At 37.2% G+C, this 24,278-nt stretch overlaps 5 protein-coding genes across 5 annotated transcripts; all 5 read right to left on the bottom strand.

The window, feature by feature from the left end:
• Positions 1 to 5,267: 5,267 nt before the first annotated feature.
• Positions 5,268 to 6,854, bottom strand: EAE98_005414 (uncharacterized protein; the record flags this gene model as incomplete). Its single annotated transcript, XM_038953036.1, has 2 exons — positions 5,268 to 6,302; positions 6,354 to 6,854. The coding sequence occupies 2 exons, from the start codon at positions 6,852 to 6,854 to the stop codon at positions 5,841 to 5,843; spliced, it is 963 nt and encodes a 320-aa protein (XP_038810878.1). The 3' UTR covers positions 5,268 to 5,840.
• Positions 6,855 to 7,461: 607 nt separating this feature from the next.
• On the bottom strand, positions 7,462 to 9,081 carry EAE98_005415 (uncharacterized protein; the record flags this gene model as incomplete). The annotated part of the gene is made up of 1 exon (XM_038953037.1): positions 7,462 to 9,081. One exon carries the CDS (start codon positions 9,079 to 9,081, stop codon positions 7,462 to 7,464), a length of 1,620 nt encoding a protein of 539 aa, XP_038810879.1.
• A 551-nt stretch (positions 9,082 to 9,632) lies between these two features.
• On the bottom strand, positions 9,633 to 11,239 carry EAE98_005416 (uncharacterized protein; the record flags this gene model as incomplete). The annotated part of the gene is made up of 2 exons (XM_038953038.1): positions 10,863 to 11,239; positions 9,633 to 10,810 (listed from the first exon to the last, which is right to left on the bottom strand). Exons 1-2 carry the CDS (start codon positions 11,086 to 11,088, stop codon positions 9,633 to 9,635), a joined length of 1,404 nt encoding a protein of 467 aa, XP_038810880.1. The 5' UTR covers positions 11,089 to 11,239.
• A 952-nt stretch (positions 11,240 to 12,191) lies between these two features.
• Positions 12,192 to 13,936, bottom strand: EAE98_005417 (uncharacterized protein; the record flags this gene model as incomplete). The annotated part of the gene is made up of 2 exons (XM_038953039.1): positions 12,192 to 13,080; positions 13,161 to 13,936. 2 exons carry the CDS (start codon positions 13,934 to 13,936, stop codon positions 12,192 to 12,194), a joined length of 1,665 nt encoding a protein of 554 aa, XP_038810881.1.
• A 2,385-nt stretch (positions 13,937 to 16,321) lies between these two features.
• On the bottom strand, positions 16,322 to 22,832 carry EAE98_005418 (uncharacterized protein; the record flags this gene model as incomplete). Its single annotated transcript, XM_038953040.1, has 8 exons — positions 16,322 to 17,433; positions 17,536 to 18,308; positions 18,484 to 18,849; positions 18,909 to 20,614; positions 20,821 to 22,089; positions 22,144 to 22,264; positions 22,316 to 22,362; positions 22,674 to 22,832. The coding sequence occupies 8 exons, from the start codon at positions 22,830 to 22,832 to the stop codon at positions 16,322 to 16,324; spliced, it is 5,553 nt and encodes a 1,850-aa protein (XP_038810882.1).
• Positions 22,833 to 24,278: the final 1,446 nt, after the last annotated feature.

The raw sequence follows: 24,278 nt of genomic DNA on the forward strand, positions 1-24,278 counted from the left end.
CAGAGGTGTAAGAAAGAAGGCAAAGGCTTATATAATTAAGAGAAGAGGCAGAGGTCTATATAACAAAAAGAATAAGTTGTAAAGGTATAAGAGAAAAGTAGAGGTTTAAATCAAATCGAAAAGAGTTATAGTAGAAGCTTTTTATTGATAAAGAGTTATAGTAGAGGCTTCTTATCAATACAAAATCAAAAATCCCCGAAAAAGATATATTTATTTTGTGTGAAAATTCAAATTATATTAAGGGAAAAAGCAAATTAATATCCCTATCTCGTAATATATCAAAACTAAGATTGATAATAATATTTACAATTATAGGAAATGATTTTGATAGTAGAGAGTTAAAGATCTTAATATTGGATAAAAAGAACTAATATTATTAGTTTAAAATAATAAAGCTATATTTCATAAAGAAAGGATAGGGTTATATTATTACAAATAATATAACTGTATATAGAGTATTTTATGTAGATTTTATCGAATTGGTGGATGTAGTATATAGAATAGAGAAAATCTAAGCTGATATAGAACTTTTTATTATTCAATATATTAATAATATAAATAATAAACTTATTGAAGATATTGTTGAGTTTAGTAATAAGTAAATCAAATTAAAGATAAAGTATAAATGTGTTATCTTTTAAAAATTACAAAACAAATTCATATAATTAATAATATAGAAGCTAAAGAAGGGTGCTATAATCAAGAAAAACTAAAACGAAATATATTTAATTCGAAAAGAGATAATTGAAGTAGAGATAATACAGAAGGATTTGTTGATTAAGGATATTATTCTAGAATTCTTTATTCAAGGATTGTCAAAACGCTTTAATATTACTATTAAAGCAATTAATACTCAAAACCTTAATTTCACAATCAAATTTGAAAAGATTCAAGCTATAAACAAAACAATTGCCTTTAAAAATACTTTTATAATAGATAAAGATAGAAATATAAGTATAATAATAATCATACAAAATTATTAAGATTGTAAATAATATAATAAAAGCTATTATTAAAGTTTTAAAAAAAGATTCTATAGTTTAAGTAAAGAAAAAGAATATTTCTATTGCAATGATCTGGATTACATTATATAAAACTATCTGTATAAGGAAGATATTCAGATCTATATCAAGAATAATCCGATTAAAAAGTTATTATCCTTTTCGAGATATTAAGTAAGTTTAAATTAAAAAAACTATAAATCTTCTTTCAGCAATCTAATTTTCCATTTTATATACAATTACAATTATATTATAACTGAAACCTTAGATAAAAAAGAATCTTATCACTATCCAAATAAATCTATATATATATCCTTCTATAATAATACCAGAGAATAGATTATAAATACTAACTATTTATTATATATAATTAATTAATACTATCTTCTATCTAGTTTAAAGCCACTTTTCAGATTAAAATAAATAAAGATTGAAGAAAAAGAATTGATTACAAAAGAATATAAAATAATAGAAATAAAATAAAATAAAAGAATATATAAGTTAAAGACATTATATATTCTAGAATTAGGAATAAGCTTATTATCTATAAGATTGTTTTATAAAGAATTTAATACTAAGAAAACCTTCAATAACAAGAAAATATATTTTTATAAAAATAAAAAAATCCTATTATCTATAAACAATTTTTATAGAATTTATATAATTGTAAATATTATTACCAGTAATTTTAATACTGTACTTTCAGCTATAAAGGAGAATAAGAAAGTTTTATTAGAAGTTAAGGATATTGTTTATAGTAAAGATAAAATAGATAAGATAGATATTCAACAACAAAACTACCTAAATCGATACTAGTTATAACATTATTATTTTGAATATATAGGATATAGAGTTTTAAGTAAATTATATCTGATTATAACCCTAAAAAAAGATATCAAGCTATTTATAAACCTAAAACTTTGTGAAATATATATAACAATAAAAATGAAAAAGCACTACAGTATAGTTCTCTTAAAGCATAAAAAACAATTACTAGTTTTTATATTACTGGATATATTGGGATTATTTCCAGTATTATTCCAAAAAAAGTAATACTTTATAGAAATAATCTATAGCTGAATAAAAAAAATTTAAATAATATATCTAAAAAAAAAGAATAATATTATTAAAAAACTAAAGAAATAGAGAGTTAGTATAGAGCAAAAGAGTAAATTCCTAATTAAAGTAATATATATTAACAATATTTTAGAGATCAAGAAAATATTATAGGAATAGTAAGATAAATTAGGCATATAACAACAATCAATATATATATATATCTCAAATCAAAACGGTATAGCCGAATGGGTAATTCAAACTACCTAATCGAATGTTCATATAATACTTAAAGATTTAGTAATATTAATTGAATTTTGGGATTATATAATAAAAATAAATATATATATTAGAAACAGAATATATATAGAACTATAGATGGATGAATTCGAGATTAAATAAAGATGTAAAGAAATATCTGTTAGCCAATAATGGGATATGAATATACAAGTAAAGAAAAAGCAAGTATCACCATATAAAGCATGGATTAAAATAATATCATCAATAATATACATTAAGATATGGAAATCAAAATACTATTCTTATATTGATCTAGTATCTCACCCTAGTAATGCTCATCGAAATAAATTAATAGATAGGGCAAGAATAGATATATTTATTAGATATAATGATTATACTATAAAGCAATTATGGATATATACCCCGAATAAATATATAGTGATAAAGATAAGCAATTATATATTCTTTAAAGATTTATTAGAAAATAAAATAAATCTGAAACTGTACTCTATTACTTTAAAAAGAAAATTCGTAGAAGGATAGGAAATATAGAATATTTTATTAAAATAATAATTAATAGAAAAACCTTATAAAATCACAATTGAAATTATAGATATAATATCTATAGAATCTATAATTACCAAACTAGTTGAATATAATTTAGAGAATGAAGTCCCAAATCTTATTGAAATATTTATATCAGAATTAGCAACTATTCTATAAATCATTATTCTATACATGATACAATCATTGAATACCGATCTAATAAATATGATTATAGAGATCAAAGAGAATATTAGATTAATAATAAAAAAAAGATTAAGAAAATAAAATAATAAAACTGATTTTCAAAATACTAAGCGTTTATATATATTTCTCATTATTATTACAAACTTAAAACCGAATCAAGAGTTCTTTACAGAATAATAAAGTAAAGATTATATATTCATTTCAAAAATAATTATTATAAATATAATAGCAAAAAATATATTAATCCCGAAAATATATAAAAAGATAATAAGTAATTCAATCTATAGTAAACAATAATAAACAGCTATTAATCAGAAAATCAAAGAATTGGAAAAGAATAAGATATAGTAACAAATCTATAACAATAAAACGAATAACTTAATTAGTACAAAATAAATATTCATAATAAAATTAAATGTAAATGGATTATTAGAATGGTTCAAGGCTAGACTAATAGTAAGAGGTTTTATACAAAAGTATGAAGTTGACTTTTTCAATATATTTATATTTACAGTATAATCAGTAACAGTTTGTTCATTTCTATTAATTATAATATTATAAAACCTTAAGGTATATTATTTCAATATAAAGAATGTATTTATTAAAGCAAAGCTAAAAGAAAAGATATTCCTATTCATATTATAAAAAATTAATATTAAACAAAAATATATTCTTGAAATCCTTTATAGCCTATATAAACTAAAGCAAGCAGCTTATAATTAAAATAACCTTATAAAGAAGTAATTTATCAAATAGAATTTTATATAAAATTTAACTAATCTATACTTATTCATTTATTCTAACAAAAAGATTATGGTATTATTATATATAAATGATCTTTCTATTGTAATACAGAACTTAAATAATATATTGTAATTTAATAAACAATTTACTTTTATCTTCAATGTTAAGAATCTGAGGGAGATTGAAAACTCAAAGCTTCTAGGTATAAGAATTATTAAAAACAGAAAAAACAGAACTCTATATATTAATCAAAAATAATATTTTGAGAAAATATTAAATAAATACGAATTTATAAAGAAAATATTTAAACCTATTTCAATATTAATAAATAATTATGAAGTACTTCAACCGGCTCAAAAGAACAACAAATAAGCAGATCCCATTAAATATAGCTATATAATCGGGGAGTTGATATATATAATAGTATATTTAAAATTCAATATAGTCTTTGATTTAAAAAAACTTAATTAATATATAAAAGATTTAGTAGAGTTCTATATAAATTAATTGTAAAAAGTGATACACTATTTATGAATAACAATCAATTATAAGCTGTATTTCGGATCAAAGAAAATTCAAAATCTAATAATCTATTTTAATATAGATTACACTAATAATATGATTGATAGAAAAAGTATATTAAGAGTAATTGTATTTTTGGGAGGAGGATCAGTATTCTGAATGAATCGAAAGTAGAATTCTATATTAATATTAATAATTAAATCAGAATATATAATTTAATTGATTATAATAAAATAAGGTTAGTAATTAGCCCAAATACTTCGAGATATGGAATATAGGAAATTTGTTGTAGAAAATAGATTCACTATTGATATAAAGGGAAATAATCAAGGAATTATAATTCTAATCAAGAATATACAATTAATTAACAAATCAAAACATATCGATATTGTATATTATTATATATAGAATCTCAAGCAAAAAGGAAAGGTTGATATTAGCTACATTCCTATAAACAAAATAATAATAGATAAATTAACGAAATTATTAACTAAGAATGTATTCAAAAAGTTTATAGAAATACTAGAAATAATAGATTATTATAATTGATTTAAAAGGAAGTATTGAAAGGTATGGTTTATATGATTATAGAATAAAGAGAGCTAGCCCCAATTAATATTAGTAAAAGCTCTGTTTTATATAGAATTCTTTCTTTTAGAAATTGTAGAACAGATTTAGTATACTAGTTCTTCAAATACTATTACATTCTACCCTATGCTTCTTATTTTATTCTTTGTAGAGAGTTATACTTAAAATAATAAATAATATAATTCATTATTCTTTATCATTTAATTAAATTTTTAATTAAATTAGATTACAATTAATAAAAGTATTATAAATTGAAATTGAAAAATCTAACATTTAGGTGTTTTTGATAAAGTACTGAAATTTAAGGTTTTGGAAATACATTATTAAATTGAGTGTAGTAGTAGGGGGTCTCACGAAGATTCAGTCTTTGGCGAGGATTAACGACAATTGCTCGATATTATTAGCTGGTTAATACCTAGGTAATTTATAGCCAGATTTATGGCGAATTTTATCTCGAGCCGAAGAAAATGCAGATTATCGCGAACCATTCAAGAAGGTCATATCAAAAGGTTATTTTTCCTATGTCTATTCCATCCTTTACTCGTAAGGGCATTGCCATCATCATATTCCCCTGGGAGGTCCGATTTAATGCCAAATACTATACAAATCAAGCTACTAATAGCTGTTACTTACAAACCAATAAAGTGGAGATTTCGTAATTTCCCGATGTATAAAAACATTGCCACGGGTTCTTCTATCTACACGATCAAACATACTTGGCCAACTAGGAAATTCGAAAATGAGAAGCCCCAAAAGGGGGCAGGTCCTCAAGATAACGAAGCTGGGTGCTTTTGGGTGAGAGGTGAGCACCTCGAAGGTGCGATGCCTTGCTATGGCCTTCCCCCATCATACTCGTATTTTTGAGGCCAAGCACCTGGCGCGTGAAGGTGGTGAGATGAAGGCATATGCGGGTCTTGAGCAGCAATACCACGACTCTCATCATCGCCCACGGAATATCGAGAAGAATTTGTCGCTAATAGTCTCCCTGCCCTGCTCTTTCCTTTGCCTTCTTTCTTCATCCTGTTTCTCGTAGATCTTTCCTAGCTGACCTGCAACTTGTTCACCAGCTTCGATTTCGGCCTGAATTGCTCGTTCCTCGACTAGTCTCTCATCATCGTTCAGTCCTTCAAGACGCTTCTTAAATGAAGCTTGTACCTTCGGTGAAAGATCAGATGCCTTGAGCTTATTATTTTCTTGTGCAGAATCCGATTGACCAGGTCTTGATTTTGATATGAGCGGAGGAAATATAGGCACAGGTCTTCCTTCTGCTTTTGCTTCTTCAATCTGTTTCTCTTGGTCAATCATTCGATGATATAATGTATCGGCATGCATTTGGATCTGCTCATCGACTGCAGGTGGACGATCGTAGGTTGATAAGTAGCCTAAAGCTTTCAAGAATTTCTATACCAATTAGAATTCGAATTTCTCATTTTTGGAGCGTTCAAAACTTACACCTTGCATAGTATAACATCTTTCAAGCTTCCTATTCTCCTCTCTGCACATAGTTAATCGAGCTTGCCATCCTCCTGAACGAAAACACTCATTCACATCCCATTGTTCCAAAGCGCAATTCTCCAAAGCTGCCCTTCCAATCTCTGCCTTTCTATATTTATATCCGTCGATAACATCTTGAATCTTTTCGGCATCCGACTTAGCTGCTTGCTCAACTTCTGCTTGTGGTTGGTATGTTTTCCATAAATGTGCGTAGCGTCCGTCTTGGTATAAACTCTGCGAAGGCACACTGGGTTTTGTAGGATCCTCAGTCGTACTTGTCGATGTGAGCTCCGGCGTTTTTGTTTGCGACGAAACCGTTGTATCCGCAGATTTTGTAGAATCGTATTTGACTGGTGATTCTTTTTTAAGAAACTCTCGTAAACTAGGATCGAGATTCTTTAAAGGATCTTGGGATTTATCCTTGTCGCCATCATTTGAATCACCCCAAAACCAACCCATTTTGAATCTTGTGAATCTTTGAGAAACGCGGGGGACCAAAATTTCCAGAGCTGGAGCACCAGAGAGCTTGTTCAATGGGGTGCTTAGTCATCACAGTGGTCAATGGGGAAAATTAGCCCAAAACCTAGCGATGGCGTGTTAGGAACAACCTTTGCGATCTACCAGTACATCAAAAAAGCATTACAATGATAAATCACTGGGACCAAGTTATAAAATTTGTTGTAATGATGTTCAATTTCTTGATTTTGTTGTTTCGATTTTCTGAATTTCTCAGAACATCATCATTAGCTTCTTTTCCTACATCAATGCTATGTATTTCCCTCTACAACCGACGTATGCTTTTGTTAAACGAAATATTCACTCCAAGAGTAATATATATCAAACCCCAAGAGCTGTATATCGATCAAATGATTTATCCAATCCAAGAATGGTATGTATCGAGAAAACCCCCAAAGAGCTGTATATCGATCAAATGATTTATCCAATCCAAGAATGGTATGTATCAAACAAACCCCAAGGGCCGTATATTTAACAAGCAAGCAATACACAGTAGTTTCCACCCATATTTCCCTCGGACATACAGGTGGCCAATTGACGCTTCTCTAGCTCACATGTTGTATGGACACTGTGGAAGCGGATGGTCCTTCCCACATCGATAGCAGCCCTCCTTACACATCGAGCCGTCATGATCACTACCGCCGCAGTTGAAGCAACCCGGATCGAAGTATTGATACTCTCCAGTGGTCCGGAATTTCTTTTCTTGATCGATAAAAACACCAGCTTTTCTACCATTAGGCAATATCTTCGGCTGAATGGTTGGGGGTAAGGGACCCTCAGCTTTCTCGCAAATTGCTTCTGTTTTAGCACGATCTTTCAAACCCTTTGGCGAACTTGGATCACCAAGAAGGTTTCCGGTAACGATGACGACAGGCTTAGGTGGCCTCGGGATTGAGGTAGAAGGTTGAGAAGGCTCTTCTTCCTCCTCGTTTTTGATCATGTTATCAAGTGCTCGTTCAGGCTGGTGTGGTGCTCCAGAATGGCTCATACGTGGTTGGCGATAAGTGTCTGACAACTGATTTACTACGCTCCGTGAATCTGTCTGAGATATCCCATTGTTTGTGGCTCTGGAAAATCCACCAAACACAGACTCTTCTTGTAAAGGTTGAGTCAATGCATTTAGCGGAGGACGAGGTTTGAAATCACCAAATGTAGTAGTTACTGCGTTCAGAAGTACATTTGGCTGCTGTACAATGCAGCCATTGGCGCCATCAAACTTGGATTCCTGTTTTATTGGTAATCTTGGTTGTGATTGATGAGGTTGTAGTGAACCCAAGTGAGCATTACCCGCAAAACGATCATAACCACCGAATATCGATTCCTCTTTAGGCAATACCTTGGGCGGTTGTCTAGAGACAGCAGGTTTGAAGTTATAAAATGTAGAAGTATTGCTATGTAGAGTTGCATTTGGCTGTTGTGTAATAGAGCGACTAGGGCTACCAAATATAGATTCCTGCTTCGATAGAAGTTCGGGCTGTGATTGATTAAATTGTGGTGAACCCAAGTGAGCACTACCCGTAAAGCGATTGAAGCCACCAAATGTAGATTCCTGTTTTATTGGAGGCCTTTGCTGTGATCCAGGATTGGGATTGCCAGGCTTAAAGTTGGCGAATATAGATGTGCTTGGCTGCGATTGCTGGGCATGTGGTGCATACATATTGGCTCCGAGGTGATTGCGTTTTGGTGAGCCTGATCGATTAATATTTTTTCGATCTGGATAAGGGTCCTGAGACTCACTTCCACGTTTGAGTGGATTCGATTGTTGAGAAGGTGTGTTTCGGTTCCAATAGCCTTGTGGAAATCCAGGTTGTGGTGGTGGCACATTATTTGGGCCAAATACGATTACTTGCAGACCAAATTGGTTTGTTGGTATGTAGATATTTCCACTTTGGAAGTTGAAATTTCGCTGTTGCCAAGGACTGCCACGACCACGGCCACGGCCACGGTCTAAGTTTCCACCTCTATATGGAGGTGTTTGATGTGTGAAACGAGCTGTCAGGCCTCTGCGATTATTTTCATTATTGATGTCACCTGAATGCGAATCTTCGAACCATTTACTGGTAGGGGGTTCGGGCTCGGGTTGACCCTCAAGCATTTTTGCAATTCTCTCAATAGTTAGAGACGCACCTCCCTCTGAGTTTGACTGTGAATTGTATGGTTCGGAATTCATCTTGAATCCTTGTCACCGAAGACTTATTTGATAACGTTCTTTTTATTGAGAACTTGTTGAATGTGCTTCGTGACTTGTGACTGGTGACTTGTGACTGGTGATTTGTGGTTTGTGATTGGTTTTTGAACCTAACCTATATGCTTTGGATGTGCTTGGAAGTGTAATTGGGAGAGGCGATTACGAAATTCATGACCAACGTATCTAGTGTATCACTTATCTTTCGCACTAGGGAGGAGCTCGAGACCTCACGATAATACTTAGCTTAATCTTGTGTGTGAAGTTTATTTTGTATTATTGGAGCTCAAGGCTCGGATTTCTACAAATGAATATCCTCCCAATCTCCCCATCCATGGCAATGTGTGATATTTCAGTACCAAGTACCTTTGTTACTCAGTAACATTTTATTTTCGATCATCTCAGTTACCCAGTAACCTGACCGTTTTCACACACATGCACAAAAGAACCACTTCCTCCACCTCAAATTCCCCACCTCAAATGCCCCCTCGCTCATAGATTGTTAAGCAAACATATGGTTGAGGGGGAATGAGAGCCTAGACATCACCATCCTCACCATCACCAGAAGAATTAGCCGCAGGATCAGCAGCAGGGACATCGGAAGACGTGACCGTAGGATCAACAGAAGAAGCAACAGCAGAATCAGCGGAGACATCGAGAGATGCTTCAGCGTCTTGTGCAACATCAGAGTTATCCTTATCCGCAGCTTTTGCATTTTTTTCTCTCCTACGCTCCCTCTTAAGTTGGTGCTTGTTCTTTTTCTTTTCCTCCTTGGTCTTAGTTCTTTCCTGCTCGGTCTTTAACTGTTCCTGCTCAGCCTGCAGCTTTGATTGCCTAAGCACTCGGATGGCCAATTGTTCTGCTTCCTTTGGAGGCATCGACTTGAGGATATGGTCTTCGAGAGGTTCATCAGTCAATTGCAGTTTGGTGGCATTGGCTTTCTGGGATTCTATTTGCTCTTGAAGTTGCTTTTTGAGAGCCTCCATAGATTTCTCAACGATTTCTTGCATTTTCTTCTCTAAGCGACCCTCCAAGAGCTTCTGGTATTCTTTGTGATCGTAGTATTGGCCAGTCTCCTCGTCGTAGATGTTTCGCCCCTGTGAAGAATCAGACAGATCAGTATCATCTTCTTCCGTTTCATTTGCCCAGTCAGAAGGTGGAATAGGGGTCAGCATGATACGATGAGCCTCTTCCCGAGAGATTGAAGAAAAGTCATTGTTACGTACCGCATCCTCTGCTTTTTGGCGTTCAGCCTTCTTCCGAGCAGTCTCGTCCTTGATGTCCTTTTGGCTTGGCTTTAGGACAGGATCAAGATATTGAGCTACGACAAGACCAGCACTCGGGATAGCACTCTGCTTCTGAGCCAATCGCCCAGCTTGACCAAGTGACAAAGACCCTGGTGTTGGAGCTTCAGTTGAAGCGGACGTGGTCACTACTTGGCGATCGTGAGAAGGACGACCAGCATTTGGATCGGCAGCAAAGTGTTGTGCAATTCCATACTTCTTGCCCGTGTAGACAGGAAATGGTGTATCTACCTCAGCTACTTCATATGGTGGCGGAGCTACAGCGTGGGCTCGAACAGGGTTCTTAGGAACCTCAAAACTGTTGGTATCTTGAAGATCTCTGAGCTGAGGTGGTAGCGTATCGAGACTAATGTAACGTGGTCGAGATATGAAGGCAGGTTTATCGTGGATATTGACTCCACTTCTAACAACTATAAAAAGAGGTCAGTACCAATAGATGAATTGGAAAAGATTATTTCTCACAGAAATGCCACCATGTAGTGGCCGCGATCAAGTATTGATGCGTCTCCTTGCTGTAGCCCTCAAAGACACTTCTGACATCTTTCTTGATGACTTTGACCGCATCTAGCCATTGATCTGGGGTTGCCAATTCCCTACTGGGATCAATAACCCTCTCTTGTATATCATAGAACCATTGACAATGAGACTCGTTGGCCTTTTGGTCTTCTTCGCTCATTTGTGACGACATTTTGACTGATTCTCCAATTTATTAAGGAGAAAAAAGGGAATTGGGGTGGAAAATTGGAGAAGAAAGATGATTCAATTTATTGAATTGATGTGTATATGTGTGTGTGTGTGTGTATATGTGTGTGTGTGTGTGTGTGTGTTTGTGTTTTTGTTTTTGTTGTTGTTGTTGTGTAGTCAGAAACCAAGATCGAAGAAGATTTTAATATTCTGAAATTCTTTTGTGCGAGGTTTCCAAGGTGATATGGTCCTAGCGAGCCGAGATATATTGACTTTTGATTTAAGTGAAGGTTGAAATCTGAAGATTTATGACACCGGGCAACGCAAGGTTCCGGCCAATGTCAAAAAAATTATATGACGGCCTTCACCTCTGAGTTTCATAACCATCTCATCGATTAGATGAAGGATCTTGATCAGCAATAGGAGCAAGTGCTTTTGTGCCAATTATCCTCAACTCTTGTTCGTCTTTCTCATACAATTATGACAGGTGATGGCAATGATCTCTCTAGATCCTGTATCTTATATCTCAATTACTGCCTGTATCGACTGGAGAGTCCTCATGGCCTCTCACACGTTCAACACGATATATACTACGAATAATTCTTCTATATTCGTCTTATCTGTTGTATTCCCTATAAAATGACAGATCAATCTCTGAAATCAACTCATAGTTTGAAATCCGATCATAGTCTAAAATCCATCCATACATTGTAATGGAGGAAGTGATAATAGATATATGAAGTATCAGATTGAGGACAGACAATGAATGGTCTCGAAAGCAGGATGCTTTTTCGTTCTGTATATTGAAAATCCTAGAAATAGATACACAAAATCTCAGATTCAACTAAACAATAAGATGACTTAAAAGCAAGACGCTTTTTTGTTCTGTATTCAAACTAATAAGATCGTATCCGTATTTGAGGGGATCACAATTAATGTCAAGTGAAGCATCTCACATTCAATAATACTCAATATAGAACCCAAGTTACCATCTATTTTTCTAATTTTTAAAGCAAAACGCCAAACTCTCAAACTCCATAACGAATCCTCAAACACCAAATCCACCTATTTTTTTGTTTTCTCCTTCTGGACCGCGATACGGCTCAATCACTCATAATAGAACCTACCATCATCTTCTGGCGCTTCTATCATTCTCCTGTCTGTTTTTCTACTTATTTGACTCGCTCTACTGGGGGACCTGTCCCTGGAATTGGATCTGTGAGACCTATGTGAACGCTTGTGACTAGATTTAGGTGGCCTTGGAACCTCAGTTTCGTTTCCGGAATCAGATTCCTCATCATACTGACTACTCTGATGTGTAGCTTCTGACTTTGAACTTCTTGACGAAGAACTTGTTTTGCTACTTTTCTCGGAACGAGCACCTCTGTCTTTCTCGCGTTTCTCGTGTCTCTCGGAACGAGAACCACCACTTCTGTCTTTCTCGCGTTTCTCGGGTCTCTCGGAACGAGAATCACCATTTCTGTCTTTCTCGCGTTTCTCGGGTCTCTCGGAACGAGAATCACCATTTCTGTCTTTCTCGCGTTTCTCGAGTCTCTCGGAACGCGTATCACTTTCCCTGGCTGTTGAGGGAGGCCCAGTCTTTTCACTGTGTCTCTCGCGTTTCTCGTGTCTCTCGGAACGAGAATCACCATTTCTGTCTTTCTCGCGTTTCTCGGGTCTCTCGGAACGAGTATCACTTTTCCTGATTGTCGAGGGAGGCTCAGCTCTTCTAATACTATCTTCTATCTTGCGTCTCCCAGGATCCTCACGTGGTTGACTACTGTTTGAGGTTTGGCCGTTCCGCTTAGGGTCGTGTCTATCCTTGACAATACCGATATTTCTACCTTCCTTTGTGGGATCGAGTACGATTTTGGATGTAACACTTGGTGGCGGCGGCAGTATAGATTCCGCATATTCTTCAAGGTCGGGATCAGGTTCCATGCGCCTTAAGGCCTCTTCAAATTCTTCTTTCCTTCTTCTTTCTATATCGGCAGGCCTATCACATGAATATTAGTCTTCGTGAAGTTCAACGCAACCAATATAGATTGTCAAATGGTACGGGGGGCTATAACTTACTCCTTATCCTTAGTCTTTGATGTTTTGCCTGATCTGCTACTTCTACCTACATCAGATTGCCGTAACGTTAGATCTGATCGATGTCCTGTCCACGAACTCTTCTCTGTCCGTTCTGATGGTGACACATCTCGCCTTGATCTATCATCTCGTCTTGATCTATCATCTCGTCTTGATCCACCACCGTGGCTTGATTCACCATCTCGTCTTGATCCACCACCGTGGCTTGATTCACCATCTCGTCTTGATCCACCACCGTGGCTTGATTCACCATCTCGTCTTGATTCACCATCTCGTCTTGATCCACCACCGTGGCTTGATTCACCATCTCGTCTTGATTCACCATCTCGTCTTGATTCACCATCTCGTCTTGATTCACCATCTCGTCTTGATCCACCACCGTGGCTTGATTCATCATCTCGTCTTGATCTATCATCTTGTCTTAGTTCAACTCTCCGGCTAGCATCGAAATCACGATACTCATCGTCATGGTATTCCTCATCACCGTTGCCATCATTACCGTGGCGAACTTCTCTTCCCTTGTTATCCTTGTAAAGATACCCTATACTATCTTTCTTTTCCCCTGTTTTTTGATCAATTGTTGATTTTCGGGTAAGCTTGAAACTTTTTGACTTGTCCTTCTTCGCCTTTTCTAATTTTTCTCTTCTTTTTGCTTCTTGCTCCTCCAGTTCCTTCCTCTGGTCTCTTAGTTGTTTGAGTTTTGGATCACCTTTAGTTGCGATAATCTCGGCAGTTAAGCCAAGAAGTCCAGAAGGCATGATGGTTTGCTGCTATAAAGGAGACTAGGTTGTGTGATAGATGTTATGTTGTTGTGGCAGTATAGGGAAGATTTGAAAAACAACCTTGATAATGTTGTTACTTTGATGCTTTAGATTTGTTTATCAAGATGATGATTGAGCTGGTGATTATATTGAGTGTGTTGTATATGGAATAATATCAACTATGCAAGATACTTCAGTACATATATACTCATACACATCATACACACCCGGTCATCCCAACCATAAATTCCAACTAAAGTTTCCCGTTGAAACCAATATTGATGTCAAATAACTCGTGATGACCTGGTCTCTATTGCAATCTATTACTAAAAACATGCCATAAAGCAGAAATTTGGAGACCGGAGGCAACTCATCATGTAGTTGAAGCAGGGTTGAGGTTACCAATTGGGTCATGTTCAAAAACACCACTCATGTATAAGCATATGTTATGGCCTGGCCTAGAGTTTGGTTTCGATGAATTGATGCATGGCGAAGCAAGTTATATTGGAGATTATCCATTTCTTGGACTGAAATATGGTGAAGCAATCAACACATGTCCTTAAGTGGCCGTTGTGTTGGCCTCTGGGCAATCATCGGGGTCATGCTACAGGCAACGATTAATCGCTTCTTGGAGGCCTAAGATATTATTATTCTATTCACAGGTTTTGACTTTTGGGGCTCCTGGTCCCTAGACCCCTTTTGAGCGCTAATGGCGCGAAAATTCCACGATTCAAGTTAGGTCATGGCCGCGACAACCACTAACTTTAGGCGCAGCGAAACACAACAGTTTATTGACAATTGTTTTGTAGTATTAAATAGAGCAAATATCGCGAGCTGGAATATTCTGTGAACTCCCTTTCTTCAACTGACGTTATTCAATCGGAGTTTTATTGCTACTCATGCCGTAAGCGAACACTCCCGTCTCCACGCCTGGACGCGAAATCAAGTACAACTCACTTCACTTGATTATCACAAAAGGGGACAGTGACACGTGCTCCAGAGAACTACCAGAACAAACGAATTCAGCAGAAAACAAAATTATTGAAATATAAGGAGAAGAAGAAAGAACCACGAAACTCACACATTAGATACCTAGACATAACCCATTTTCAAACTTCCTTCTCACTTCCAAAAAATTCTCGTCGAACTTTACAATCGTTCTCGAGACACCGTAGGTATGCATCAAAGCACCACAAACTTTCTATTACAAAGTCCGCAAATCAACCTCCCTCACAAATATTCGCGCACAATTGTACTTCAAATAAACCCCATAGCATAGCTTCTAATACTATATATAACGAGCTATCTCGTAAACAACCATACCTAAAACTAACCTCATCTTCTTATTCCATCAAACCCCCCCCTTCTCAATCCAATCCCATCTCATCTCATCTCATTTCATGTATTCTCAAAGCCTAAGCTTCTCCCAATACCTAATACCTAATACCTAATACCTATATCCATATATCATAGAGCAGAAATGCAGAATGAATCAAGACATCGCTTCAACCAACCAACCAATCAACCAACCAATCAACCAATCAACCAACCAATCAACCAATCAACCAATCAACCAATCAACCAATCAACCAATCAACCAATCAACCAATCAACCAACAAACCAATCCAACACGTATACGTATACACAAAACAAATCTTCCAAAATCAACAACCCACTCACCCACTCACCCACCCATTTCAAAATCTCAAACCATATAAAAAGTAATCCCACCCAAACCCCCAAATCTCCCAAGCACCCTCAAATACCCAGTTATCAATCAATCCAAAGCCTTAGAAAGGCCAAAAATATCTCATCTCATCTCATCTCCATACACTGCCTGTCGTCACTCCATCTGATGATGCATCTATAATTCTATATATATGCCGAGCCATTGAAATCCTCGATTTATTGATACAATGCATGCATGAAAAATTCCATTCAAATTTCAAAACCATGCATGAAATCATGCGAAACTCTACTTACCTACCTACTTGTAACAACAGCATTACCCTCAATATACCACCAAAAGATGTCTTGCACATGCATCAACCACTGGAGTACAGATATTCTTTCACGAGTACGATATACAGATAGGAGGAACAGTGGTTTCGACCAACTAAGCAGTGGCAACGTATAGTTTATCAATTGAGACATTCAACTTACAAAAGAATATTATGCAATCTCATAATATCCCGAGTTCCATCGTCTATAACAATCAATAAATCAATTTTTCTTCTACCATGCTAGGAATAAAAATCCACTCGAGCTATATTTACTTCGCTATGCATTTGCCTAACTACCTACTTATCCCCCCATACATCACCCGTATGCGTACCCGTACCCCTACTCCTACCAAATCATCAACATGAACTTTCCCAACCCTACTCCTCCAGCAACTTCTTCACTCTCCCAAAAACAACCTTGACACTCTCATTTCTTTCCCCCTCCAACGCCTCACTCATCCCCTTCATCATCTCACCCCTCACCTCGTCGCTCCCCTCACTCCACATACCAAAAACTCCCGCCTTCCACGCCTCTACAATCATCTCCGCCGCTTCTCCCCTCTTAATTCTAATTCCCTCGCTTCCGGCTCCACTAGCCAATTCCAGTACCTCAAAAAATTGCACACACATTTTGTAGTTATTTTCCTTTTGTGCATGAGTTCTCTTTCTCAATCCATCAAACAACACTTTGATACGTTCGTAAAGTGTTGCGCGCGTAGTTATGGTCATGAGAGGTGATTTGAGAAGGGGAGTCAGTGTTTCGATGAGCTTTGGAAGACGAGTAAGAGGTGATGGATCGAGATGTTTAATATTGATTCCTCGAAACAAAGCTTCGATGCCCGCAGTTATCGTTTCCGATTCCGTGGATTCTCCTCCCTTGCTAACTCCATCTTTCTTCCTAGAATCAGAAGTCGAAGTAGTTGTACTTGTATCCATATGATCTTCACCGCCCAAATCTTCTAACATAGGGGCGATGATATTATATATCTCATCCCACATATCTACTTCTGTTCTCGTTTCTGCATATTTTCCTAGTTCTGTAAAAGCGAATGGTCGATAGATGTCGTTATTACGTTTAGCTTCTCTGATTGCAATCTTCTTTGTCTGAGCTGCGATACTAGATTCAGCATCTAAGAATGCAGTAGATGCCTTTGCGAATTTCACAAAACTAGCCAGTACAATTTCCTTGCCCGCAAAAGTTTTGAGTGCAAGAGCCTTTTCGAGAGCAGGCCAAATGAGAGCAGATGTTTCGGCAGGAATTGTCGGCGATGTGGTTGAAGTTGTAGATTTGACAACGTCGGCTATAGTTAGAGCAGCTGTATGTTTGATAGTCCATTTAGGAGAATCAATATATTTGAGCACTAACTCATTGATTTCTCTTGTATACAATAAGACTGCTCTGCTTCCGCCTACATTTTCATCCCAAGTTTTCTCAAATTGCTTCTTAGTCGCATCGTCGAAATCATGCTTAGCGAAGAAGACAAAGGGAACTATAATATTTGAAGTCAGCGTCTGATTCAGTTTTGTATTGAACATTCGACCTGAGCTGAATGTCGGATAAATTCCAATATTAAAGAATTGTTGAAACTTACGGAAATCGGAAGCCAAAGAGTTAAAATGATCAGTGGCGAATTTGGAAATGGCATAAATCAAATCTGATGATACTTGACGGCGAATTTCATCTTCGGCATTGAAGTAGAGGTCTTGTGAATAAGTGAGAAGCCTAAGAAGTGCTTTATCAGATGCCAATCGAGAAACATAGCCAGCTGCACGGGCGTAAGATGCGCTGACAGCATTATTACGATCAAGGACAGATTTCTCAAGGATTTTAAGAAAGTGGTCGGCGTGAGGGCGAAAGGTAACGCTATGACGAGTCGCTAGACTGACAAGAACACCGCCGCAACCAACCTTGGATGGCATACCGACAGTGGTCTTGATGACGTTCTCGAGGTGAGGAACAAATTCTTTCATGGTAGGTTCGTCGATTATATCAAGGCAACGTTCGATAGCTTCCATGAGGGGAGATTGAGTAACAGCATTCGTGCGGGCACTATCAATTTTCTCTTCGGTGAGATTGTAATGAGCGGCACGTAGGTATAGATAGTCAACGCCTTCCATTTCCATAGTACTCAAAAGACCCAAGAGTCGCTCAACGAGATTGGGTACAAATGGCAAAAGTGCTTTACCACCACTCTTGATAAGTTTGAGCACGGTAATGGTTGCGAATGTTCGAACTTCTTCGGCCGAACTTTCTAGGCCTTGATCTGAAAGTAAAAATGGTAACACATCTTTCAACATTGCTTGTGCATGCTTTGAAGATGTACCTGCTTCTACTTGTCGGACAAGAATACCAGTGAGAGCCATACTAGAAATCGGAAGTCAGTAGATGTCTATCAAGGAAGGATTCCAGAGAGGCAAGTATATAGAGCAGCGCTTCCAACTCTAGAGATGAGAGAGAGAGAGAGAACACAGAATATAAGGCAAGACATCCAAAGATCATCAGACATCTCAGAATACAAAAAAACAAATACAACACATACCTAAGAGACAAAGCCGCCTTTCTCACGGATCCCTTAATATCATCCAGAACTTTGAAAGCCACATGCCAAATATCATGAAGATATTTTTCATACTTTTCGAAATCTCTACCTTGTACTAAATCAGCAATGGCAGCACAACTTGCTTCTCTTGTTCGCCATTCTTTTCCTAAAATACTTTTCAATAAGTCTGTAATAATCTCATCAAAATATTGATTAACAGTAGCATTTGAGTCTTTGACGAGTGCACTCCAAATATCATTCATGGACCGCTGTACATTAGGATTTGGATCAAATCGATATCGGTACAACTTTGGGTATAACTTGGGATCAATCTCAGACTCGGAGAGAATGTTACTCAAACCAAACCTACAAATCAAAGATTAGCGAACGATCTAAAGTTCAACATGAAAAAATCAATCACTTACCGACCAAATGCTGCTCTAGTAGACCAAGTAGCCGCATTTGTAGCAAGAGACATAAATTTGTACACCAAACTTTGATCGCCAACCTCATTGGCAAGACTAACGATATCCTTGTATGAAGTGATAGATTTGCCCTCGCCAGTAGGAAGTGCACCAGGCTCAAACAATTCAGTTTCTTCATGAACCTTAATTTGAGTGCTGGTACCAGTAAAGCTTGCCACAAGATCCTTGACAAGTCTTTCTCTGAGTTCTTTATCACCTTGTTCATAAACAAGACTTAAGCCTCGAGAAGCAGTTTCTTGTACGATTTCTTCGCGTGCCGAAAGCAATCCCATGAATGCAGCTTGGCATTCACGTAGTCGCGCTTGAATTTGCTCCAAATGTCCACTGTATTGAATTAAACAGAAGAGCCAGATACCAGATGCTTTTTTGAGTGATGGCTTCGTGGTTTTACAGTCTTGTAAAAGCTTTTCAAGAATCTTCTCGAATGTATGCGATCGTTTAGGACGTCCGGTATATCCAGCATCAACATCCAAGCTGATTTGTAAGACCTCCGAGTCCCAACAAGCACCAACGCAACTGAGAGCTTCACCAATAGTGAAATGAATTTCAGGTTGCTTTAACTCATACAAATCATAAAGACCTTTAATGATAGTATGGAGCGGACTGTCTTCCGTGGAAGTATCAGGCTCGTCGAATATAATGGAAAGGCGACCCAGAGTTGACATTGCCTTCTCATTTGCTTTCTTGGACTCAGCAAGTAGAAGTTTAACAAGACCGTCGATTTTGAGAGACGATTTCTCTACAATTTCTGTCGTCAGAACTCCAGATGCACTCGTCTGACCAATAGCGTTCAGCACAGCTTCTCTCGTTGATGCGTCTTTTACACCTTCGATTATAGTCAGGAATTGTGCGAGAACTTCTCCTACAATTTCTCCTTGAATAAAGCTGTCACGTCCATAATAGGATGATCTACTCAACATATAACCAAGTGCAAGAATCGATCCGTGTACCTTATTCGCATCAGCACCCACAGCCGTTGACCAGATTTGTACGTCAGTCATCAGTGTCTCGATGAGTTTCTTGAGAGAAACTTCATCTCTATCTGGATGAGATGCGAGGATACCAATAGCTTGAGCTGCAAGGAATCTAGTTGCAACGTTGTTGGATCTAATACATGGAAGAAGCTCAATAGATCTCTCTGCCAGTCGACCAATAACATCCTTTGGCGTGATTGAAGCTATTTCTACGAAACATTTGCCGCATTCGCCTAATCCATTTCCATCATTGCGTAGCATACCCTCAAAAGCAGCTGAAAGATAGGTGTATAATGCGTCCTGATCAATAGTCGTGATATGGTCTTTCATGGCTTTCCTTGAAATTTTGTCGGAGCGAAAAAGTACATCTAATTGACGTTCCCAGTCTGCGTCGATTCCAAGGGGTGTTTCAGTCTTTTCCAGAGCACGTAACAACAAAATTCTCCTACAATAGTTTATAGCTGCTGGAAAAGCATTAATTCTTGCACCGGAGAAATTTCCAAATACAGACACGCTATCGACTTCCATCCCAGTTTTCATGGCGTTGGCAATATTGGAGTTCTCGACTAATGCTTGAGTACCGAAAAAGACTTTAATCATCTCGTTCCATTCAGGGAGTGGACATTCGACAGAAGCGCTGGTTGAATTAAGAAGTCGATACCAATATGGATCCTGGATAAAATCAGTCTGAGTTCCAAGCGAGTAGTTTTCGATAGCCTAGATTGTAGCTCAAAGAAAACTTGTAATGTTCGAAAAGCTTTAAGACTCCAAGAACGATTCTATAATCTGGACCTATTTGAGATAGTTTACAGATTCAAGAACGTTTCTTCATCAAGCTACAATTCGGACTGTTGGAATGTCAATATGGATAAACTTACCAAACCTTTTGCTCCTTCTTCTATAACATCACTACGCTCATCTGTGCGTGCACTTAATGCAAGGATATCAATCCAACGAGCTACAATATCACTATACTCTAAGCATCGATTTGCCCAACGAACAGTTGCAAAACGAGCACTTCTGACGATTTCGCCCTCTTCCTTGAGTGTCATATATTTGAGGAGCAACAATCTAAGTTCATCTCGAAGATTTGAAGATAAAGGTGCTTTGAACGTACTCAATAAACTCGCTAATGCTCCTTCTATGCTCACAAAGATATCATCAGATGAACCTTCTTCTGTGAGTGATCGAAAAAGCCAACGAATCAAAGAAAGATCCTCTTCAACAACAATAGATGGTGTAGTCTTCGCAAGCGAACCAAGGGTTTCATAAGCTAAAGCTCGTAAAGAAGCTGCGTCGGAAGATCTCTCATGAGGTATCGGCCATCCTTGATCTTCGATATAAGTTCTTAAGAATCCGACAAGCTGTGGTGCAACTTGACTGAGATCATGAATGGATCCCATGCGAGATACCCAATTCATATAATTGAACAATGCATTTCGAAATTTAATAGTTTCTAAACCTGGTGCAGGGAGATTTGTGTTATCATCAGGTTGAACTCCATCTTGCACAATTTTGACGATATCAGTAGGAAAGGTAGTTGAAATTGCGGACTTCGTTAAGAGTACAAGCACCCTCGTCTTTAACGCGGGTTTGAGACTAAAATAGATGTCTAGCAAATTGCGTACAATTTCAGCATCTTCCAATGAAACACTTGAACGCTTTACTAGGTCATCACCAATGCTCGAAATACGAGAGTTGGTGTCAGCAGACGCGAATAATGCAGGCAAGAATCTCTCCTCATCTGTAAAAGCACCAGAAGCGAGAAAACTTAGGACTGTGATTTTTGTTTGGGTGAGATTCAATCCTTCATTTGAGGTTGGATCCCATGCTTCTTGTTTCCCGTTGAGTGTTAAGAATTCGTATTCTTTGACGGTAAGTCCTGGGCAAGTCACTCCAGATGGCGCTGCTCGTACAATAGATAGTAGTACAAGCTTTCCAAACCACGATGCTATAAATTTTGAATCTTCTTGGTGTTCATCAAGACCAAGCTGGTGCCTCAATTCTGTATCTTCTTTACTTCCACGAGAAGGTACTTTGAGTTGCGGTAAGAGACGAAGAAACAGATTAAAAATAGTAGCACAAGTTGGCTTCTCAGCATCTTGAGCCAACCCATGTATTAATGTTGGAATTAAATCCATTTGGTCCTGACGACAAATTAGATCAAATGATCCGCCGAGATTTTATAAATCATCACTTACCTTGGAAGAGAGTTTGCCCACGCTTTGTTGAATAAACATGAGATCAAAATGTCGTAACATTGATGATTCTGGGTGTTCTTTATATTGCTTTAAAAGAGCTGCCACGGGTAATACAATGTCCCTGCAAAACTAATCAGTAAATTTTCAAGAATATCGAGCGTGAATTCCTAACTTGTTACCAGCAAGGCGAATTTTGATATGTTGACATGTTGAAATGACCTATGACAACCAAATTAGCAGGCAATTTCATTAGCAATAGATTATATGGCGCTTCGCTGGCCCTCCGGGAGCTACTACGGCGGAGGTAGAATATTTGAAGATATAATATTAAGAGTAATAGGACTATTGAGAGAGAAGCTTTCCTCTATCCTTCACCCGCCCTCCCCACCATCCTCCCGACCAGAGGCTTCCTCAAAGGAATCAAAAACCACAGCAATATCAACAGTCTCCCCTCCCCATTCTTTTCCGCCCCTCCAAAACTCAATTCCCTAACCAAATTCAACAGAAACAACTTCAAATAAACCACATACCTTATTCCTAACATTCTGATGTTCACTCGCAAGTTTGAGAAGCAACGGTGGCAAATACGGTTTCAATATCGCTTCAAGTTTATCATCTTTCGCCAGCGCAATTCGCATTTCCACTTTCCCCACGAGTTCCAGTTCTCTAGCTTCGGTGGTTGTCGCCATATTGATGTTATCTCAAGCTTAAGTAAGGTTCCAATCCTCTGTAGGTGTACTCTCTCGGTCTATGGAATTTGAAATCGTGAAAGAATGTAGATTTCTTTTTTAAAATAAGATGGTTATCGTGAAGCAGAAAGAAAGCAAGAAAACGAATTTCGCATTATTTGAAATAGGTGAAATGAAAGCGTTACGAATTCATCCGCGCCTTCCAACTTCTTGTGCGCGTCAAATCTGCCTTGAGATCCACGCCGAAGGAAGATAATCACGTGGTATGCTATCATTTTGGCCTTCAATTCGAGGCATTTATACTGACCACCTAAGTCAAACCAAAGACTACAACCCCTTTTTCCATATTGATTGGATAATTAAGAAACCCATTATTTCAATATCTAATGGTGAAGAAACTAATTAAATTCAACAAATATGCCATATTGTTAAGTTGAAGAGCCATTATTCACATTTCCCGTGATACATAACCGTCAGGAAACAGAATCTGGATGATTTTCCGCCCTACTTCCCATCTCATTCGAGACAAGATTGTTTCATTTGTTTCATTCACACTTTAAACTTCATTGGGTTCTAGGACCGGTCTTAACGTTCTAGTATGTGTTGTTATGATTCATGTAAGGGTAACACTTTAGATCTGGTACTTGAGTGACTGTTCATGAGAGACAGGCTGAATTGATCTTTGCTTTCAATGCCACAATGAATCCCTCAGTCAAAGCCGTACAAACGAGAAGCAATACCTAGGTAGAATAGAGAGGTTTCTAATTTCTCTAGATTTCCTCCCCCTTCTTTCTCCAAACTCTCTTCCATAGCTTTATACTCTGCCCATCCACCACCTCCACTTTCTTCTCCCTCAAAACCGTCACCCCCTTCATCTTTACTCATTCATCTTTCCTCGATTACCAAATCCTCCCACAGACCGTCACTGTATTCTCTCCAAGCCCACGGGCAAACCTATCTCTCTTCAAGGAGAAAGCATAATAGACAAGTTAATATCAGAATGATTTCTCAGGCCTCTCACCATAGTCCATTTGAGCAACGGAACAGGAAATGATTCGAAGGGGAGTTTCATAAAAATGCATAAGAACATACAGCCTCGTCGTATACTACTTACTGTCAAGTAAAAACACAAAAACTGAGTACAACTATAAATCACAACTCACAATCACCATTGACGTTCACGAAAATCCTTATGTACACGATTCATTCAACAAGGAATTAAAAAAAAACAGTTCCTATCATGCGATTGCATTTGGTTTGGAGACAACAACAAAATAGTGTTAGGTGAGTACGTTAGGCTATCCGCTATGACAACATTGAGATGTAAGAAATCCGAGGGATATCTAGACCAGAAAAGGCACGCCAACCACAGAGTACGCAAGCCCCCAATGTGTAAAAACTTGTAAAAGAGATTACGAGAATGGGCGATCTATTGTCCTGCCATAG

This window comes from Botrytis deweyae, assembly GCF_014898535.1.
Source record: "Botrytis deweyae strain B1 chromosome Unknown BDEW_010, whole genome shotgun sequence".
Taxonomy (NCBI): Eukaryota; Fungi; Ascomycota; class Leotiomycetes; order Helotiales; family Sclerotiniaceae; genus Botrytis; species Botrytis deweyae.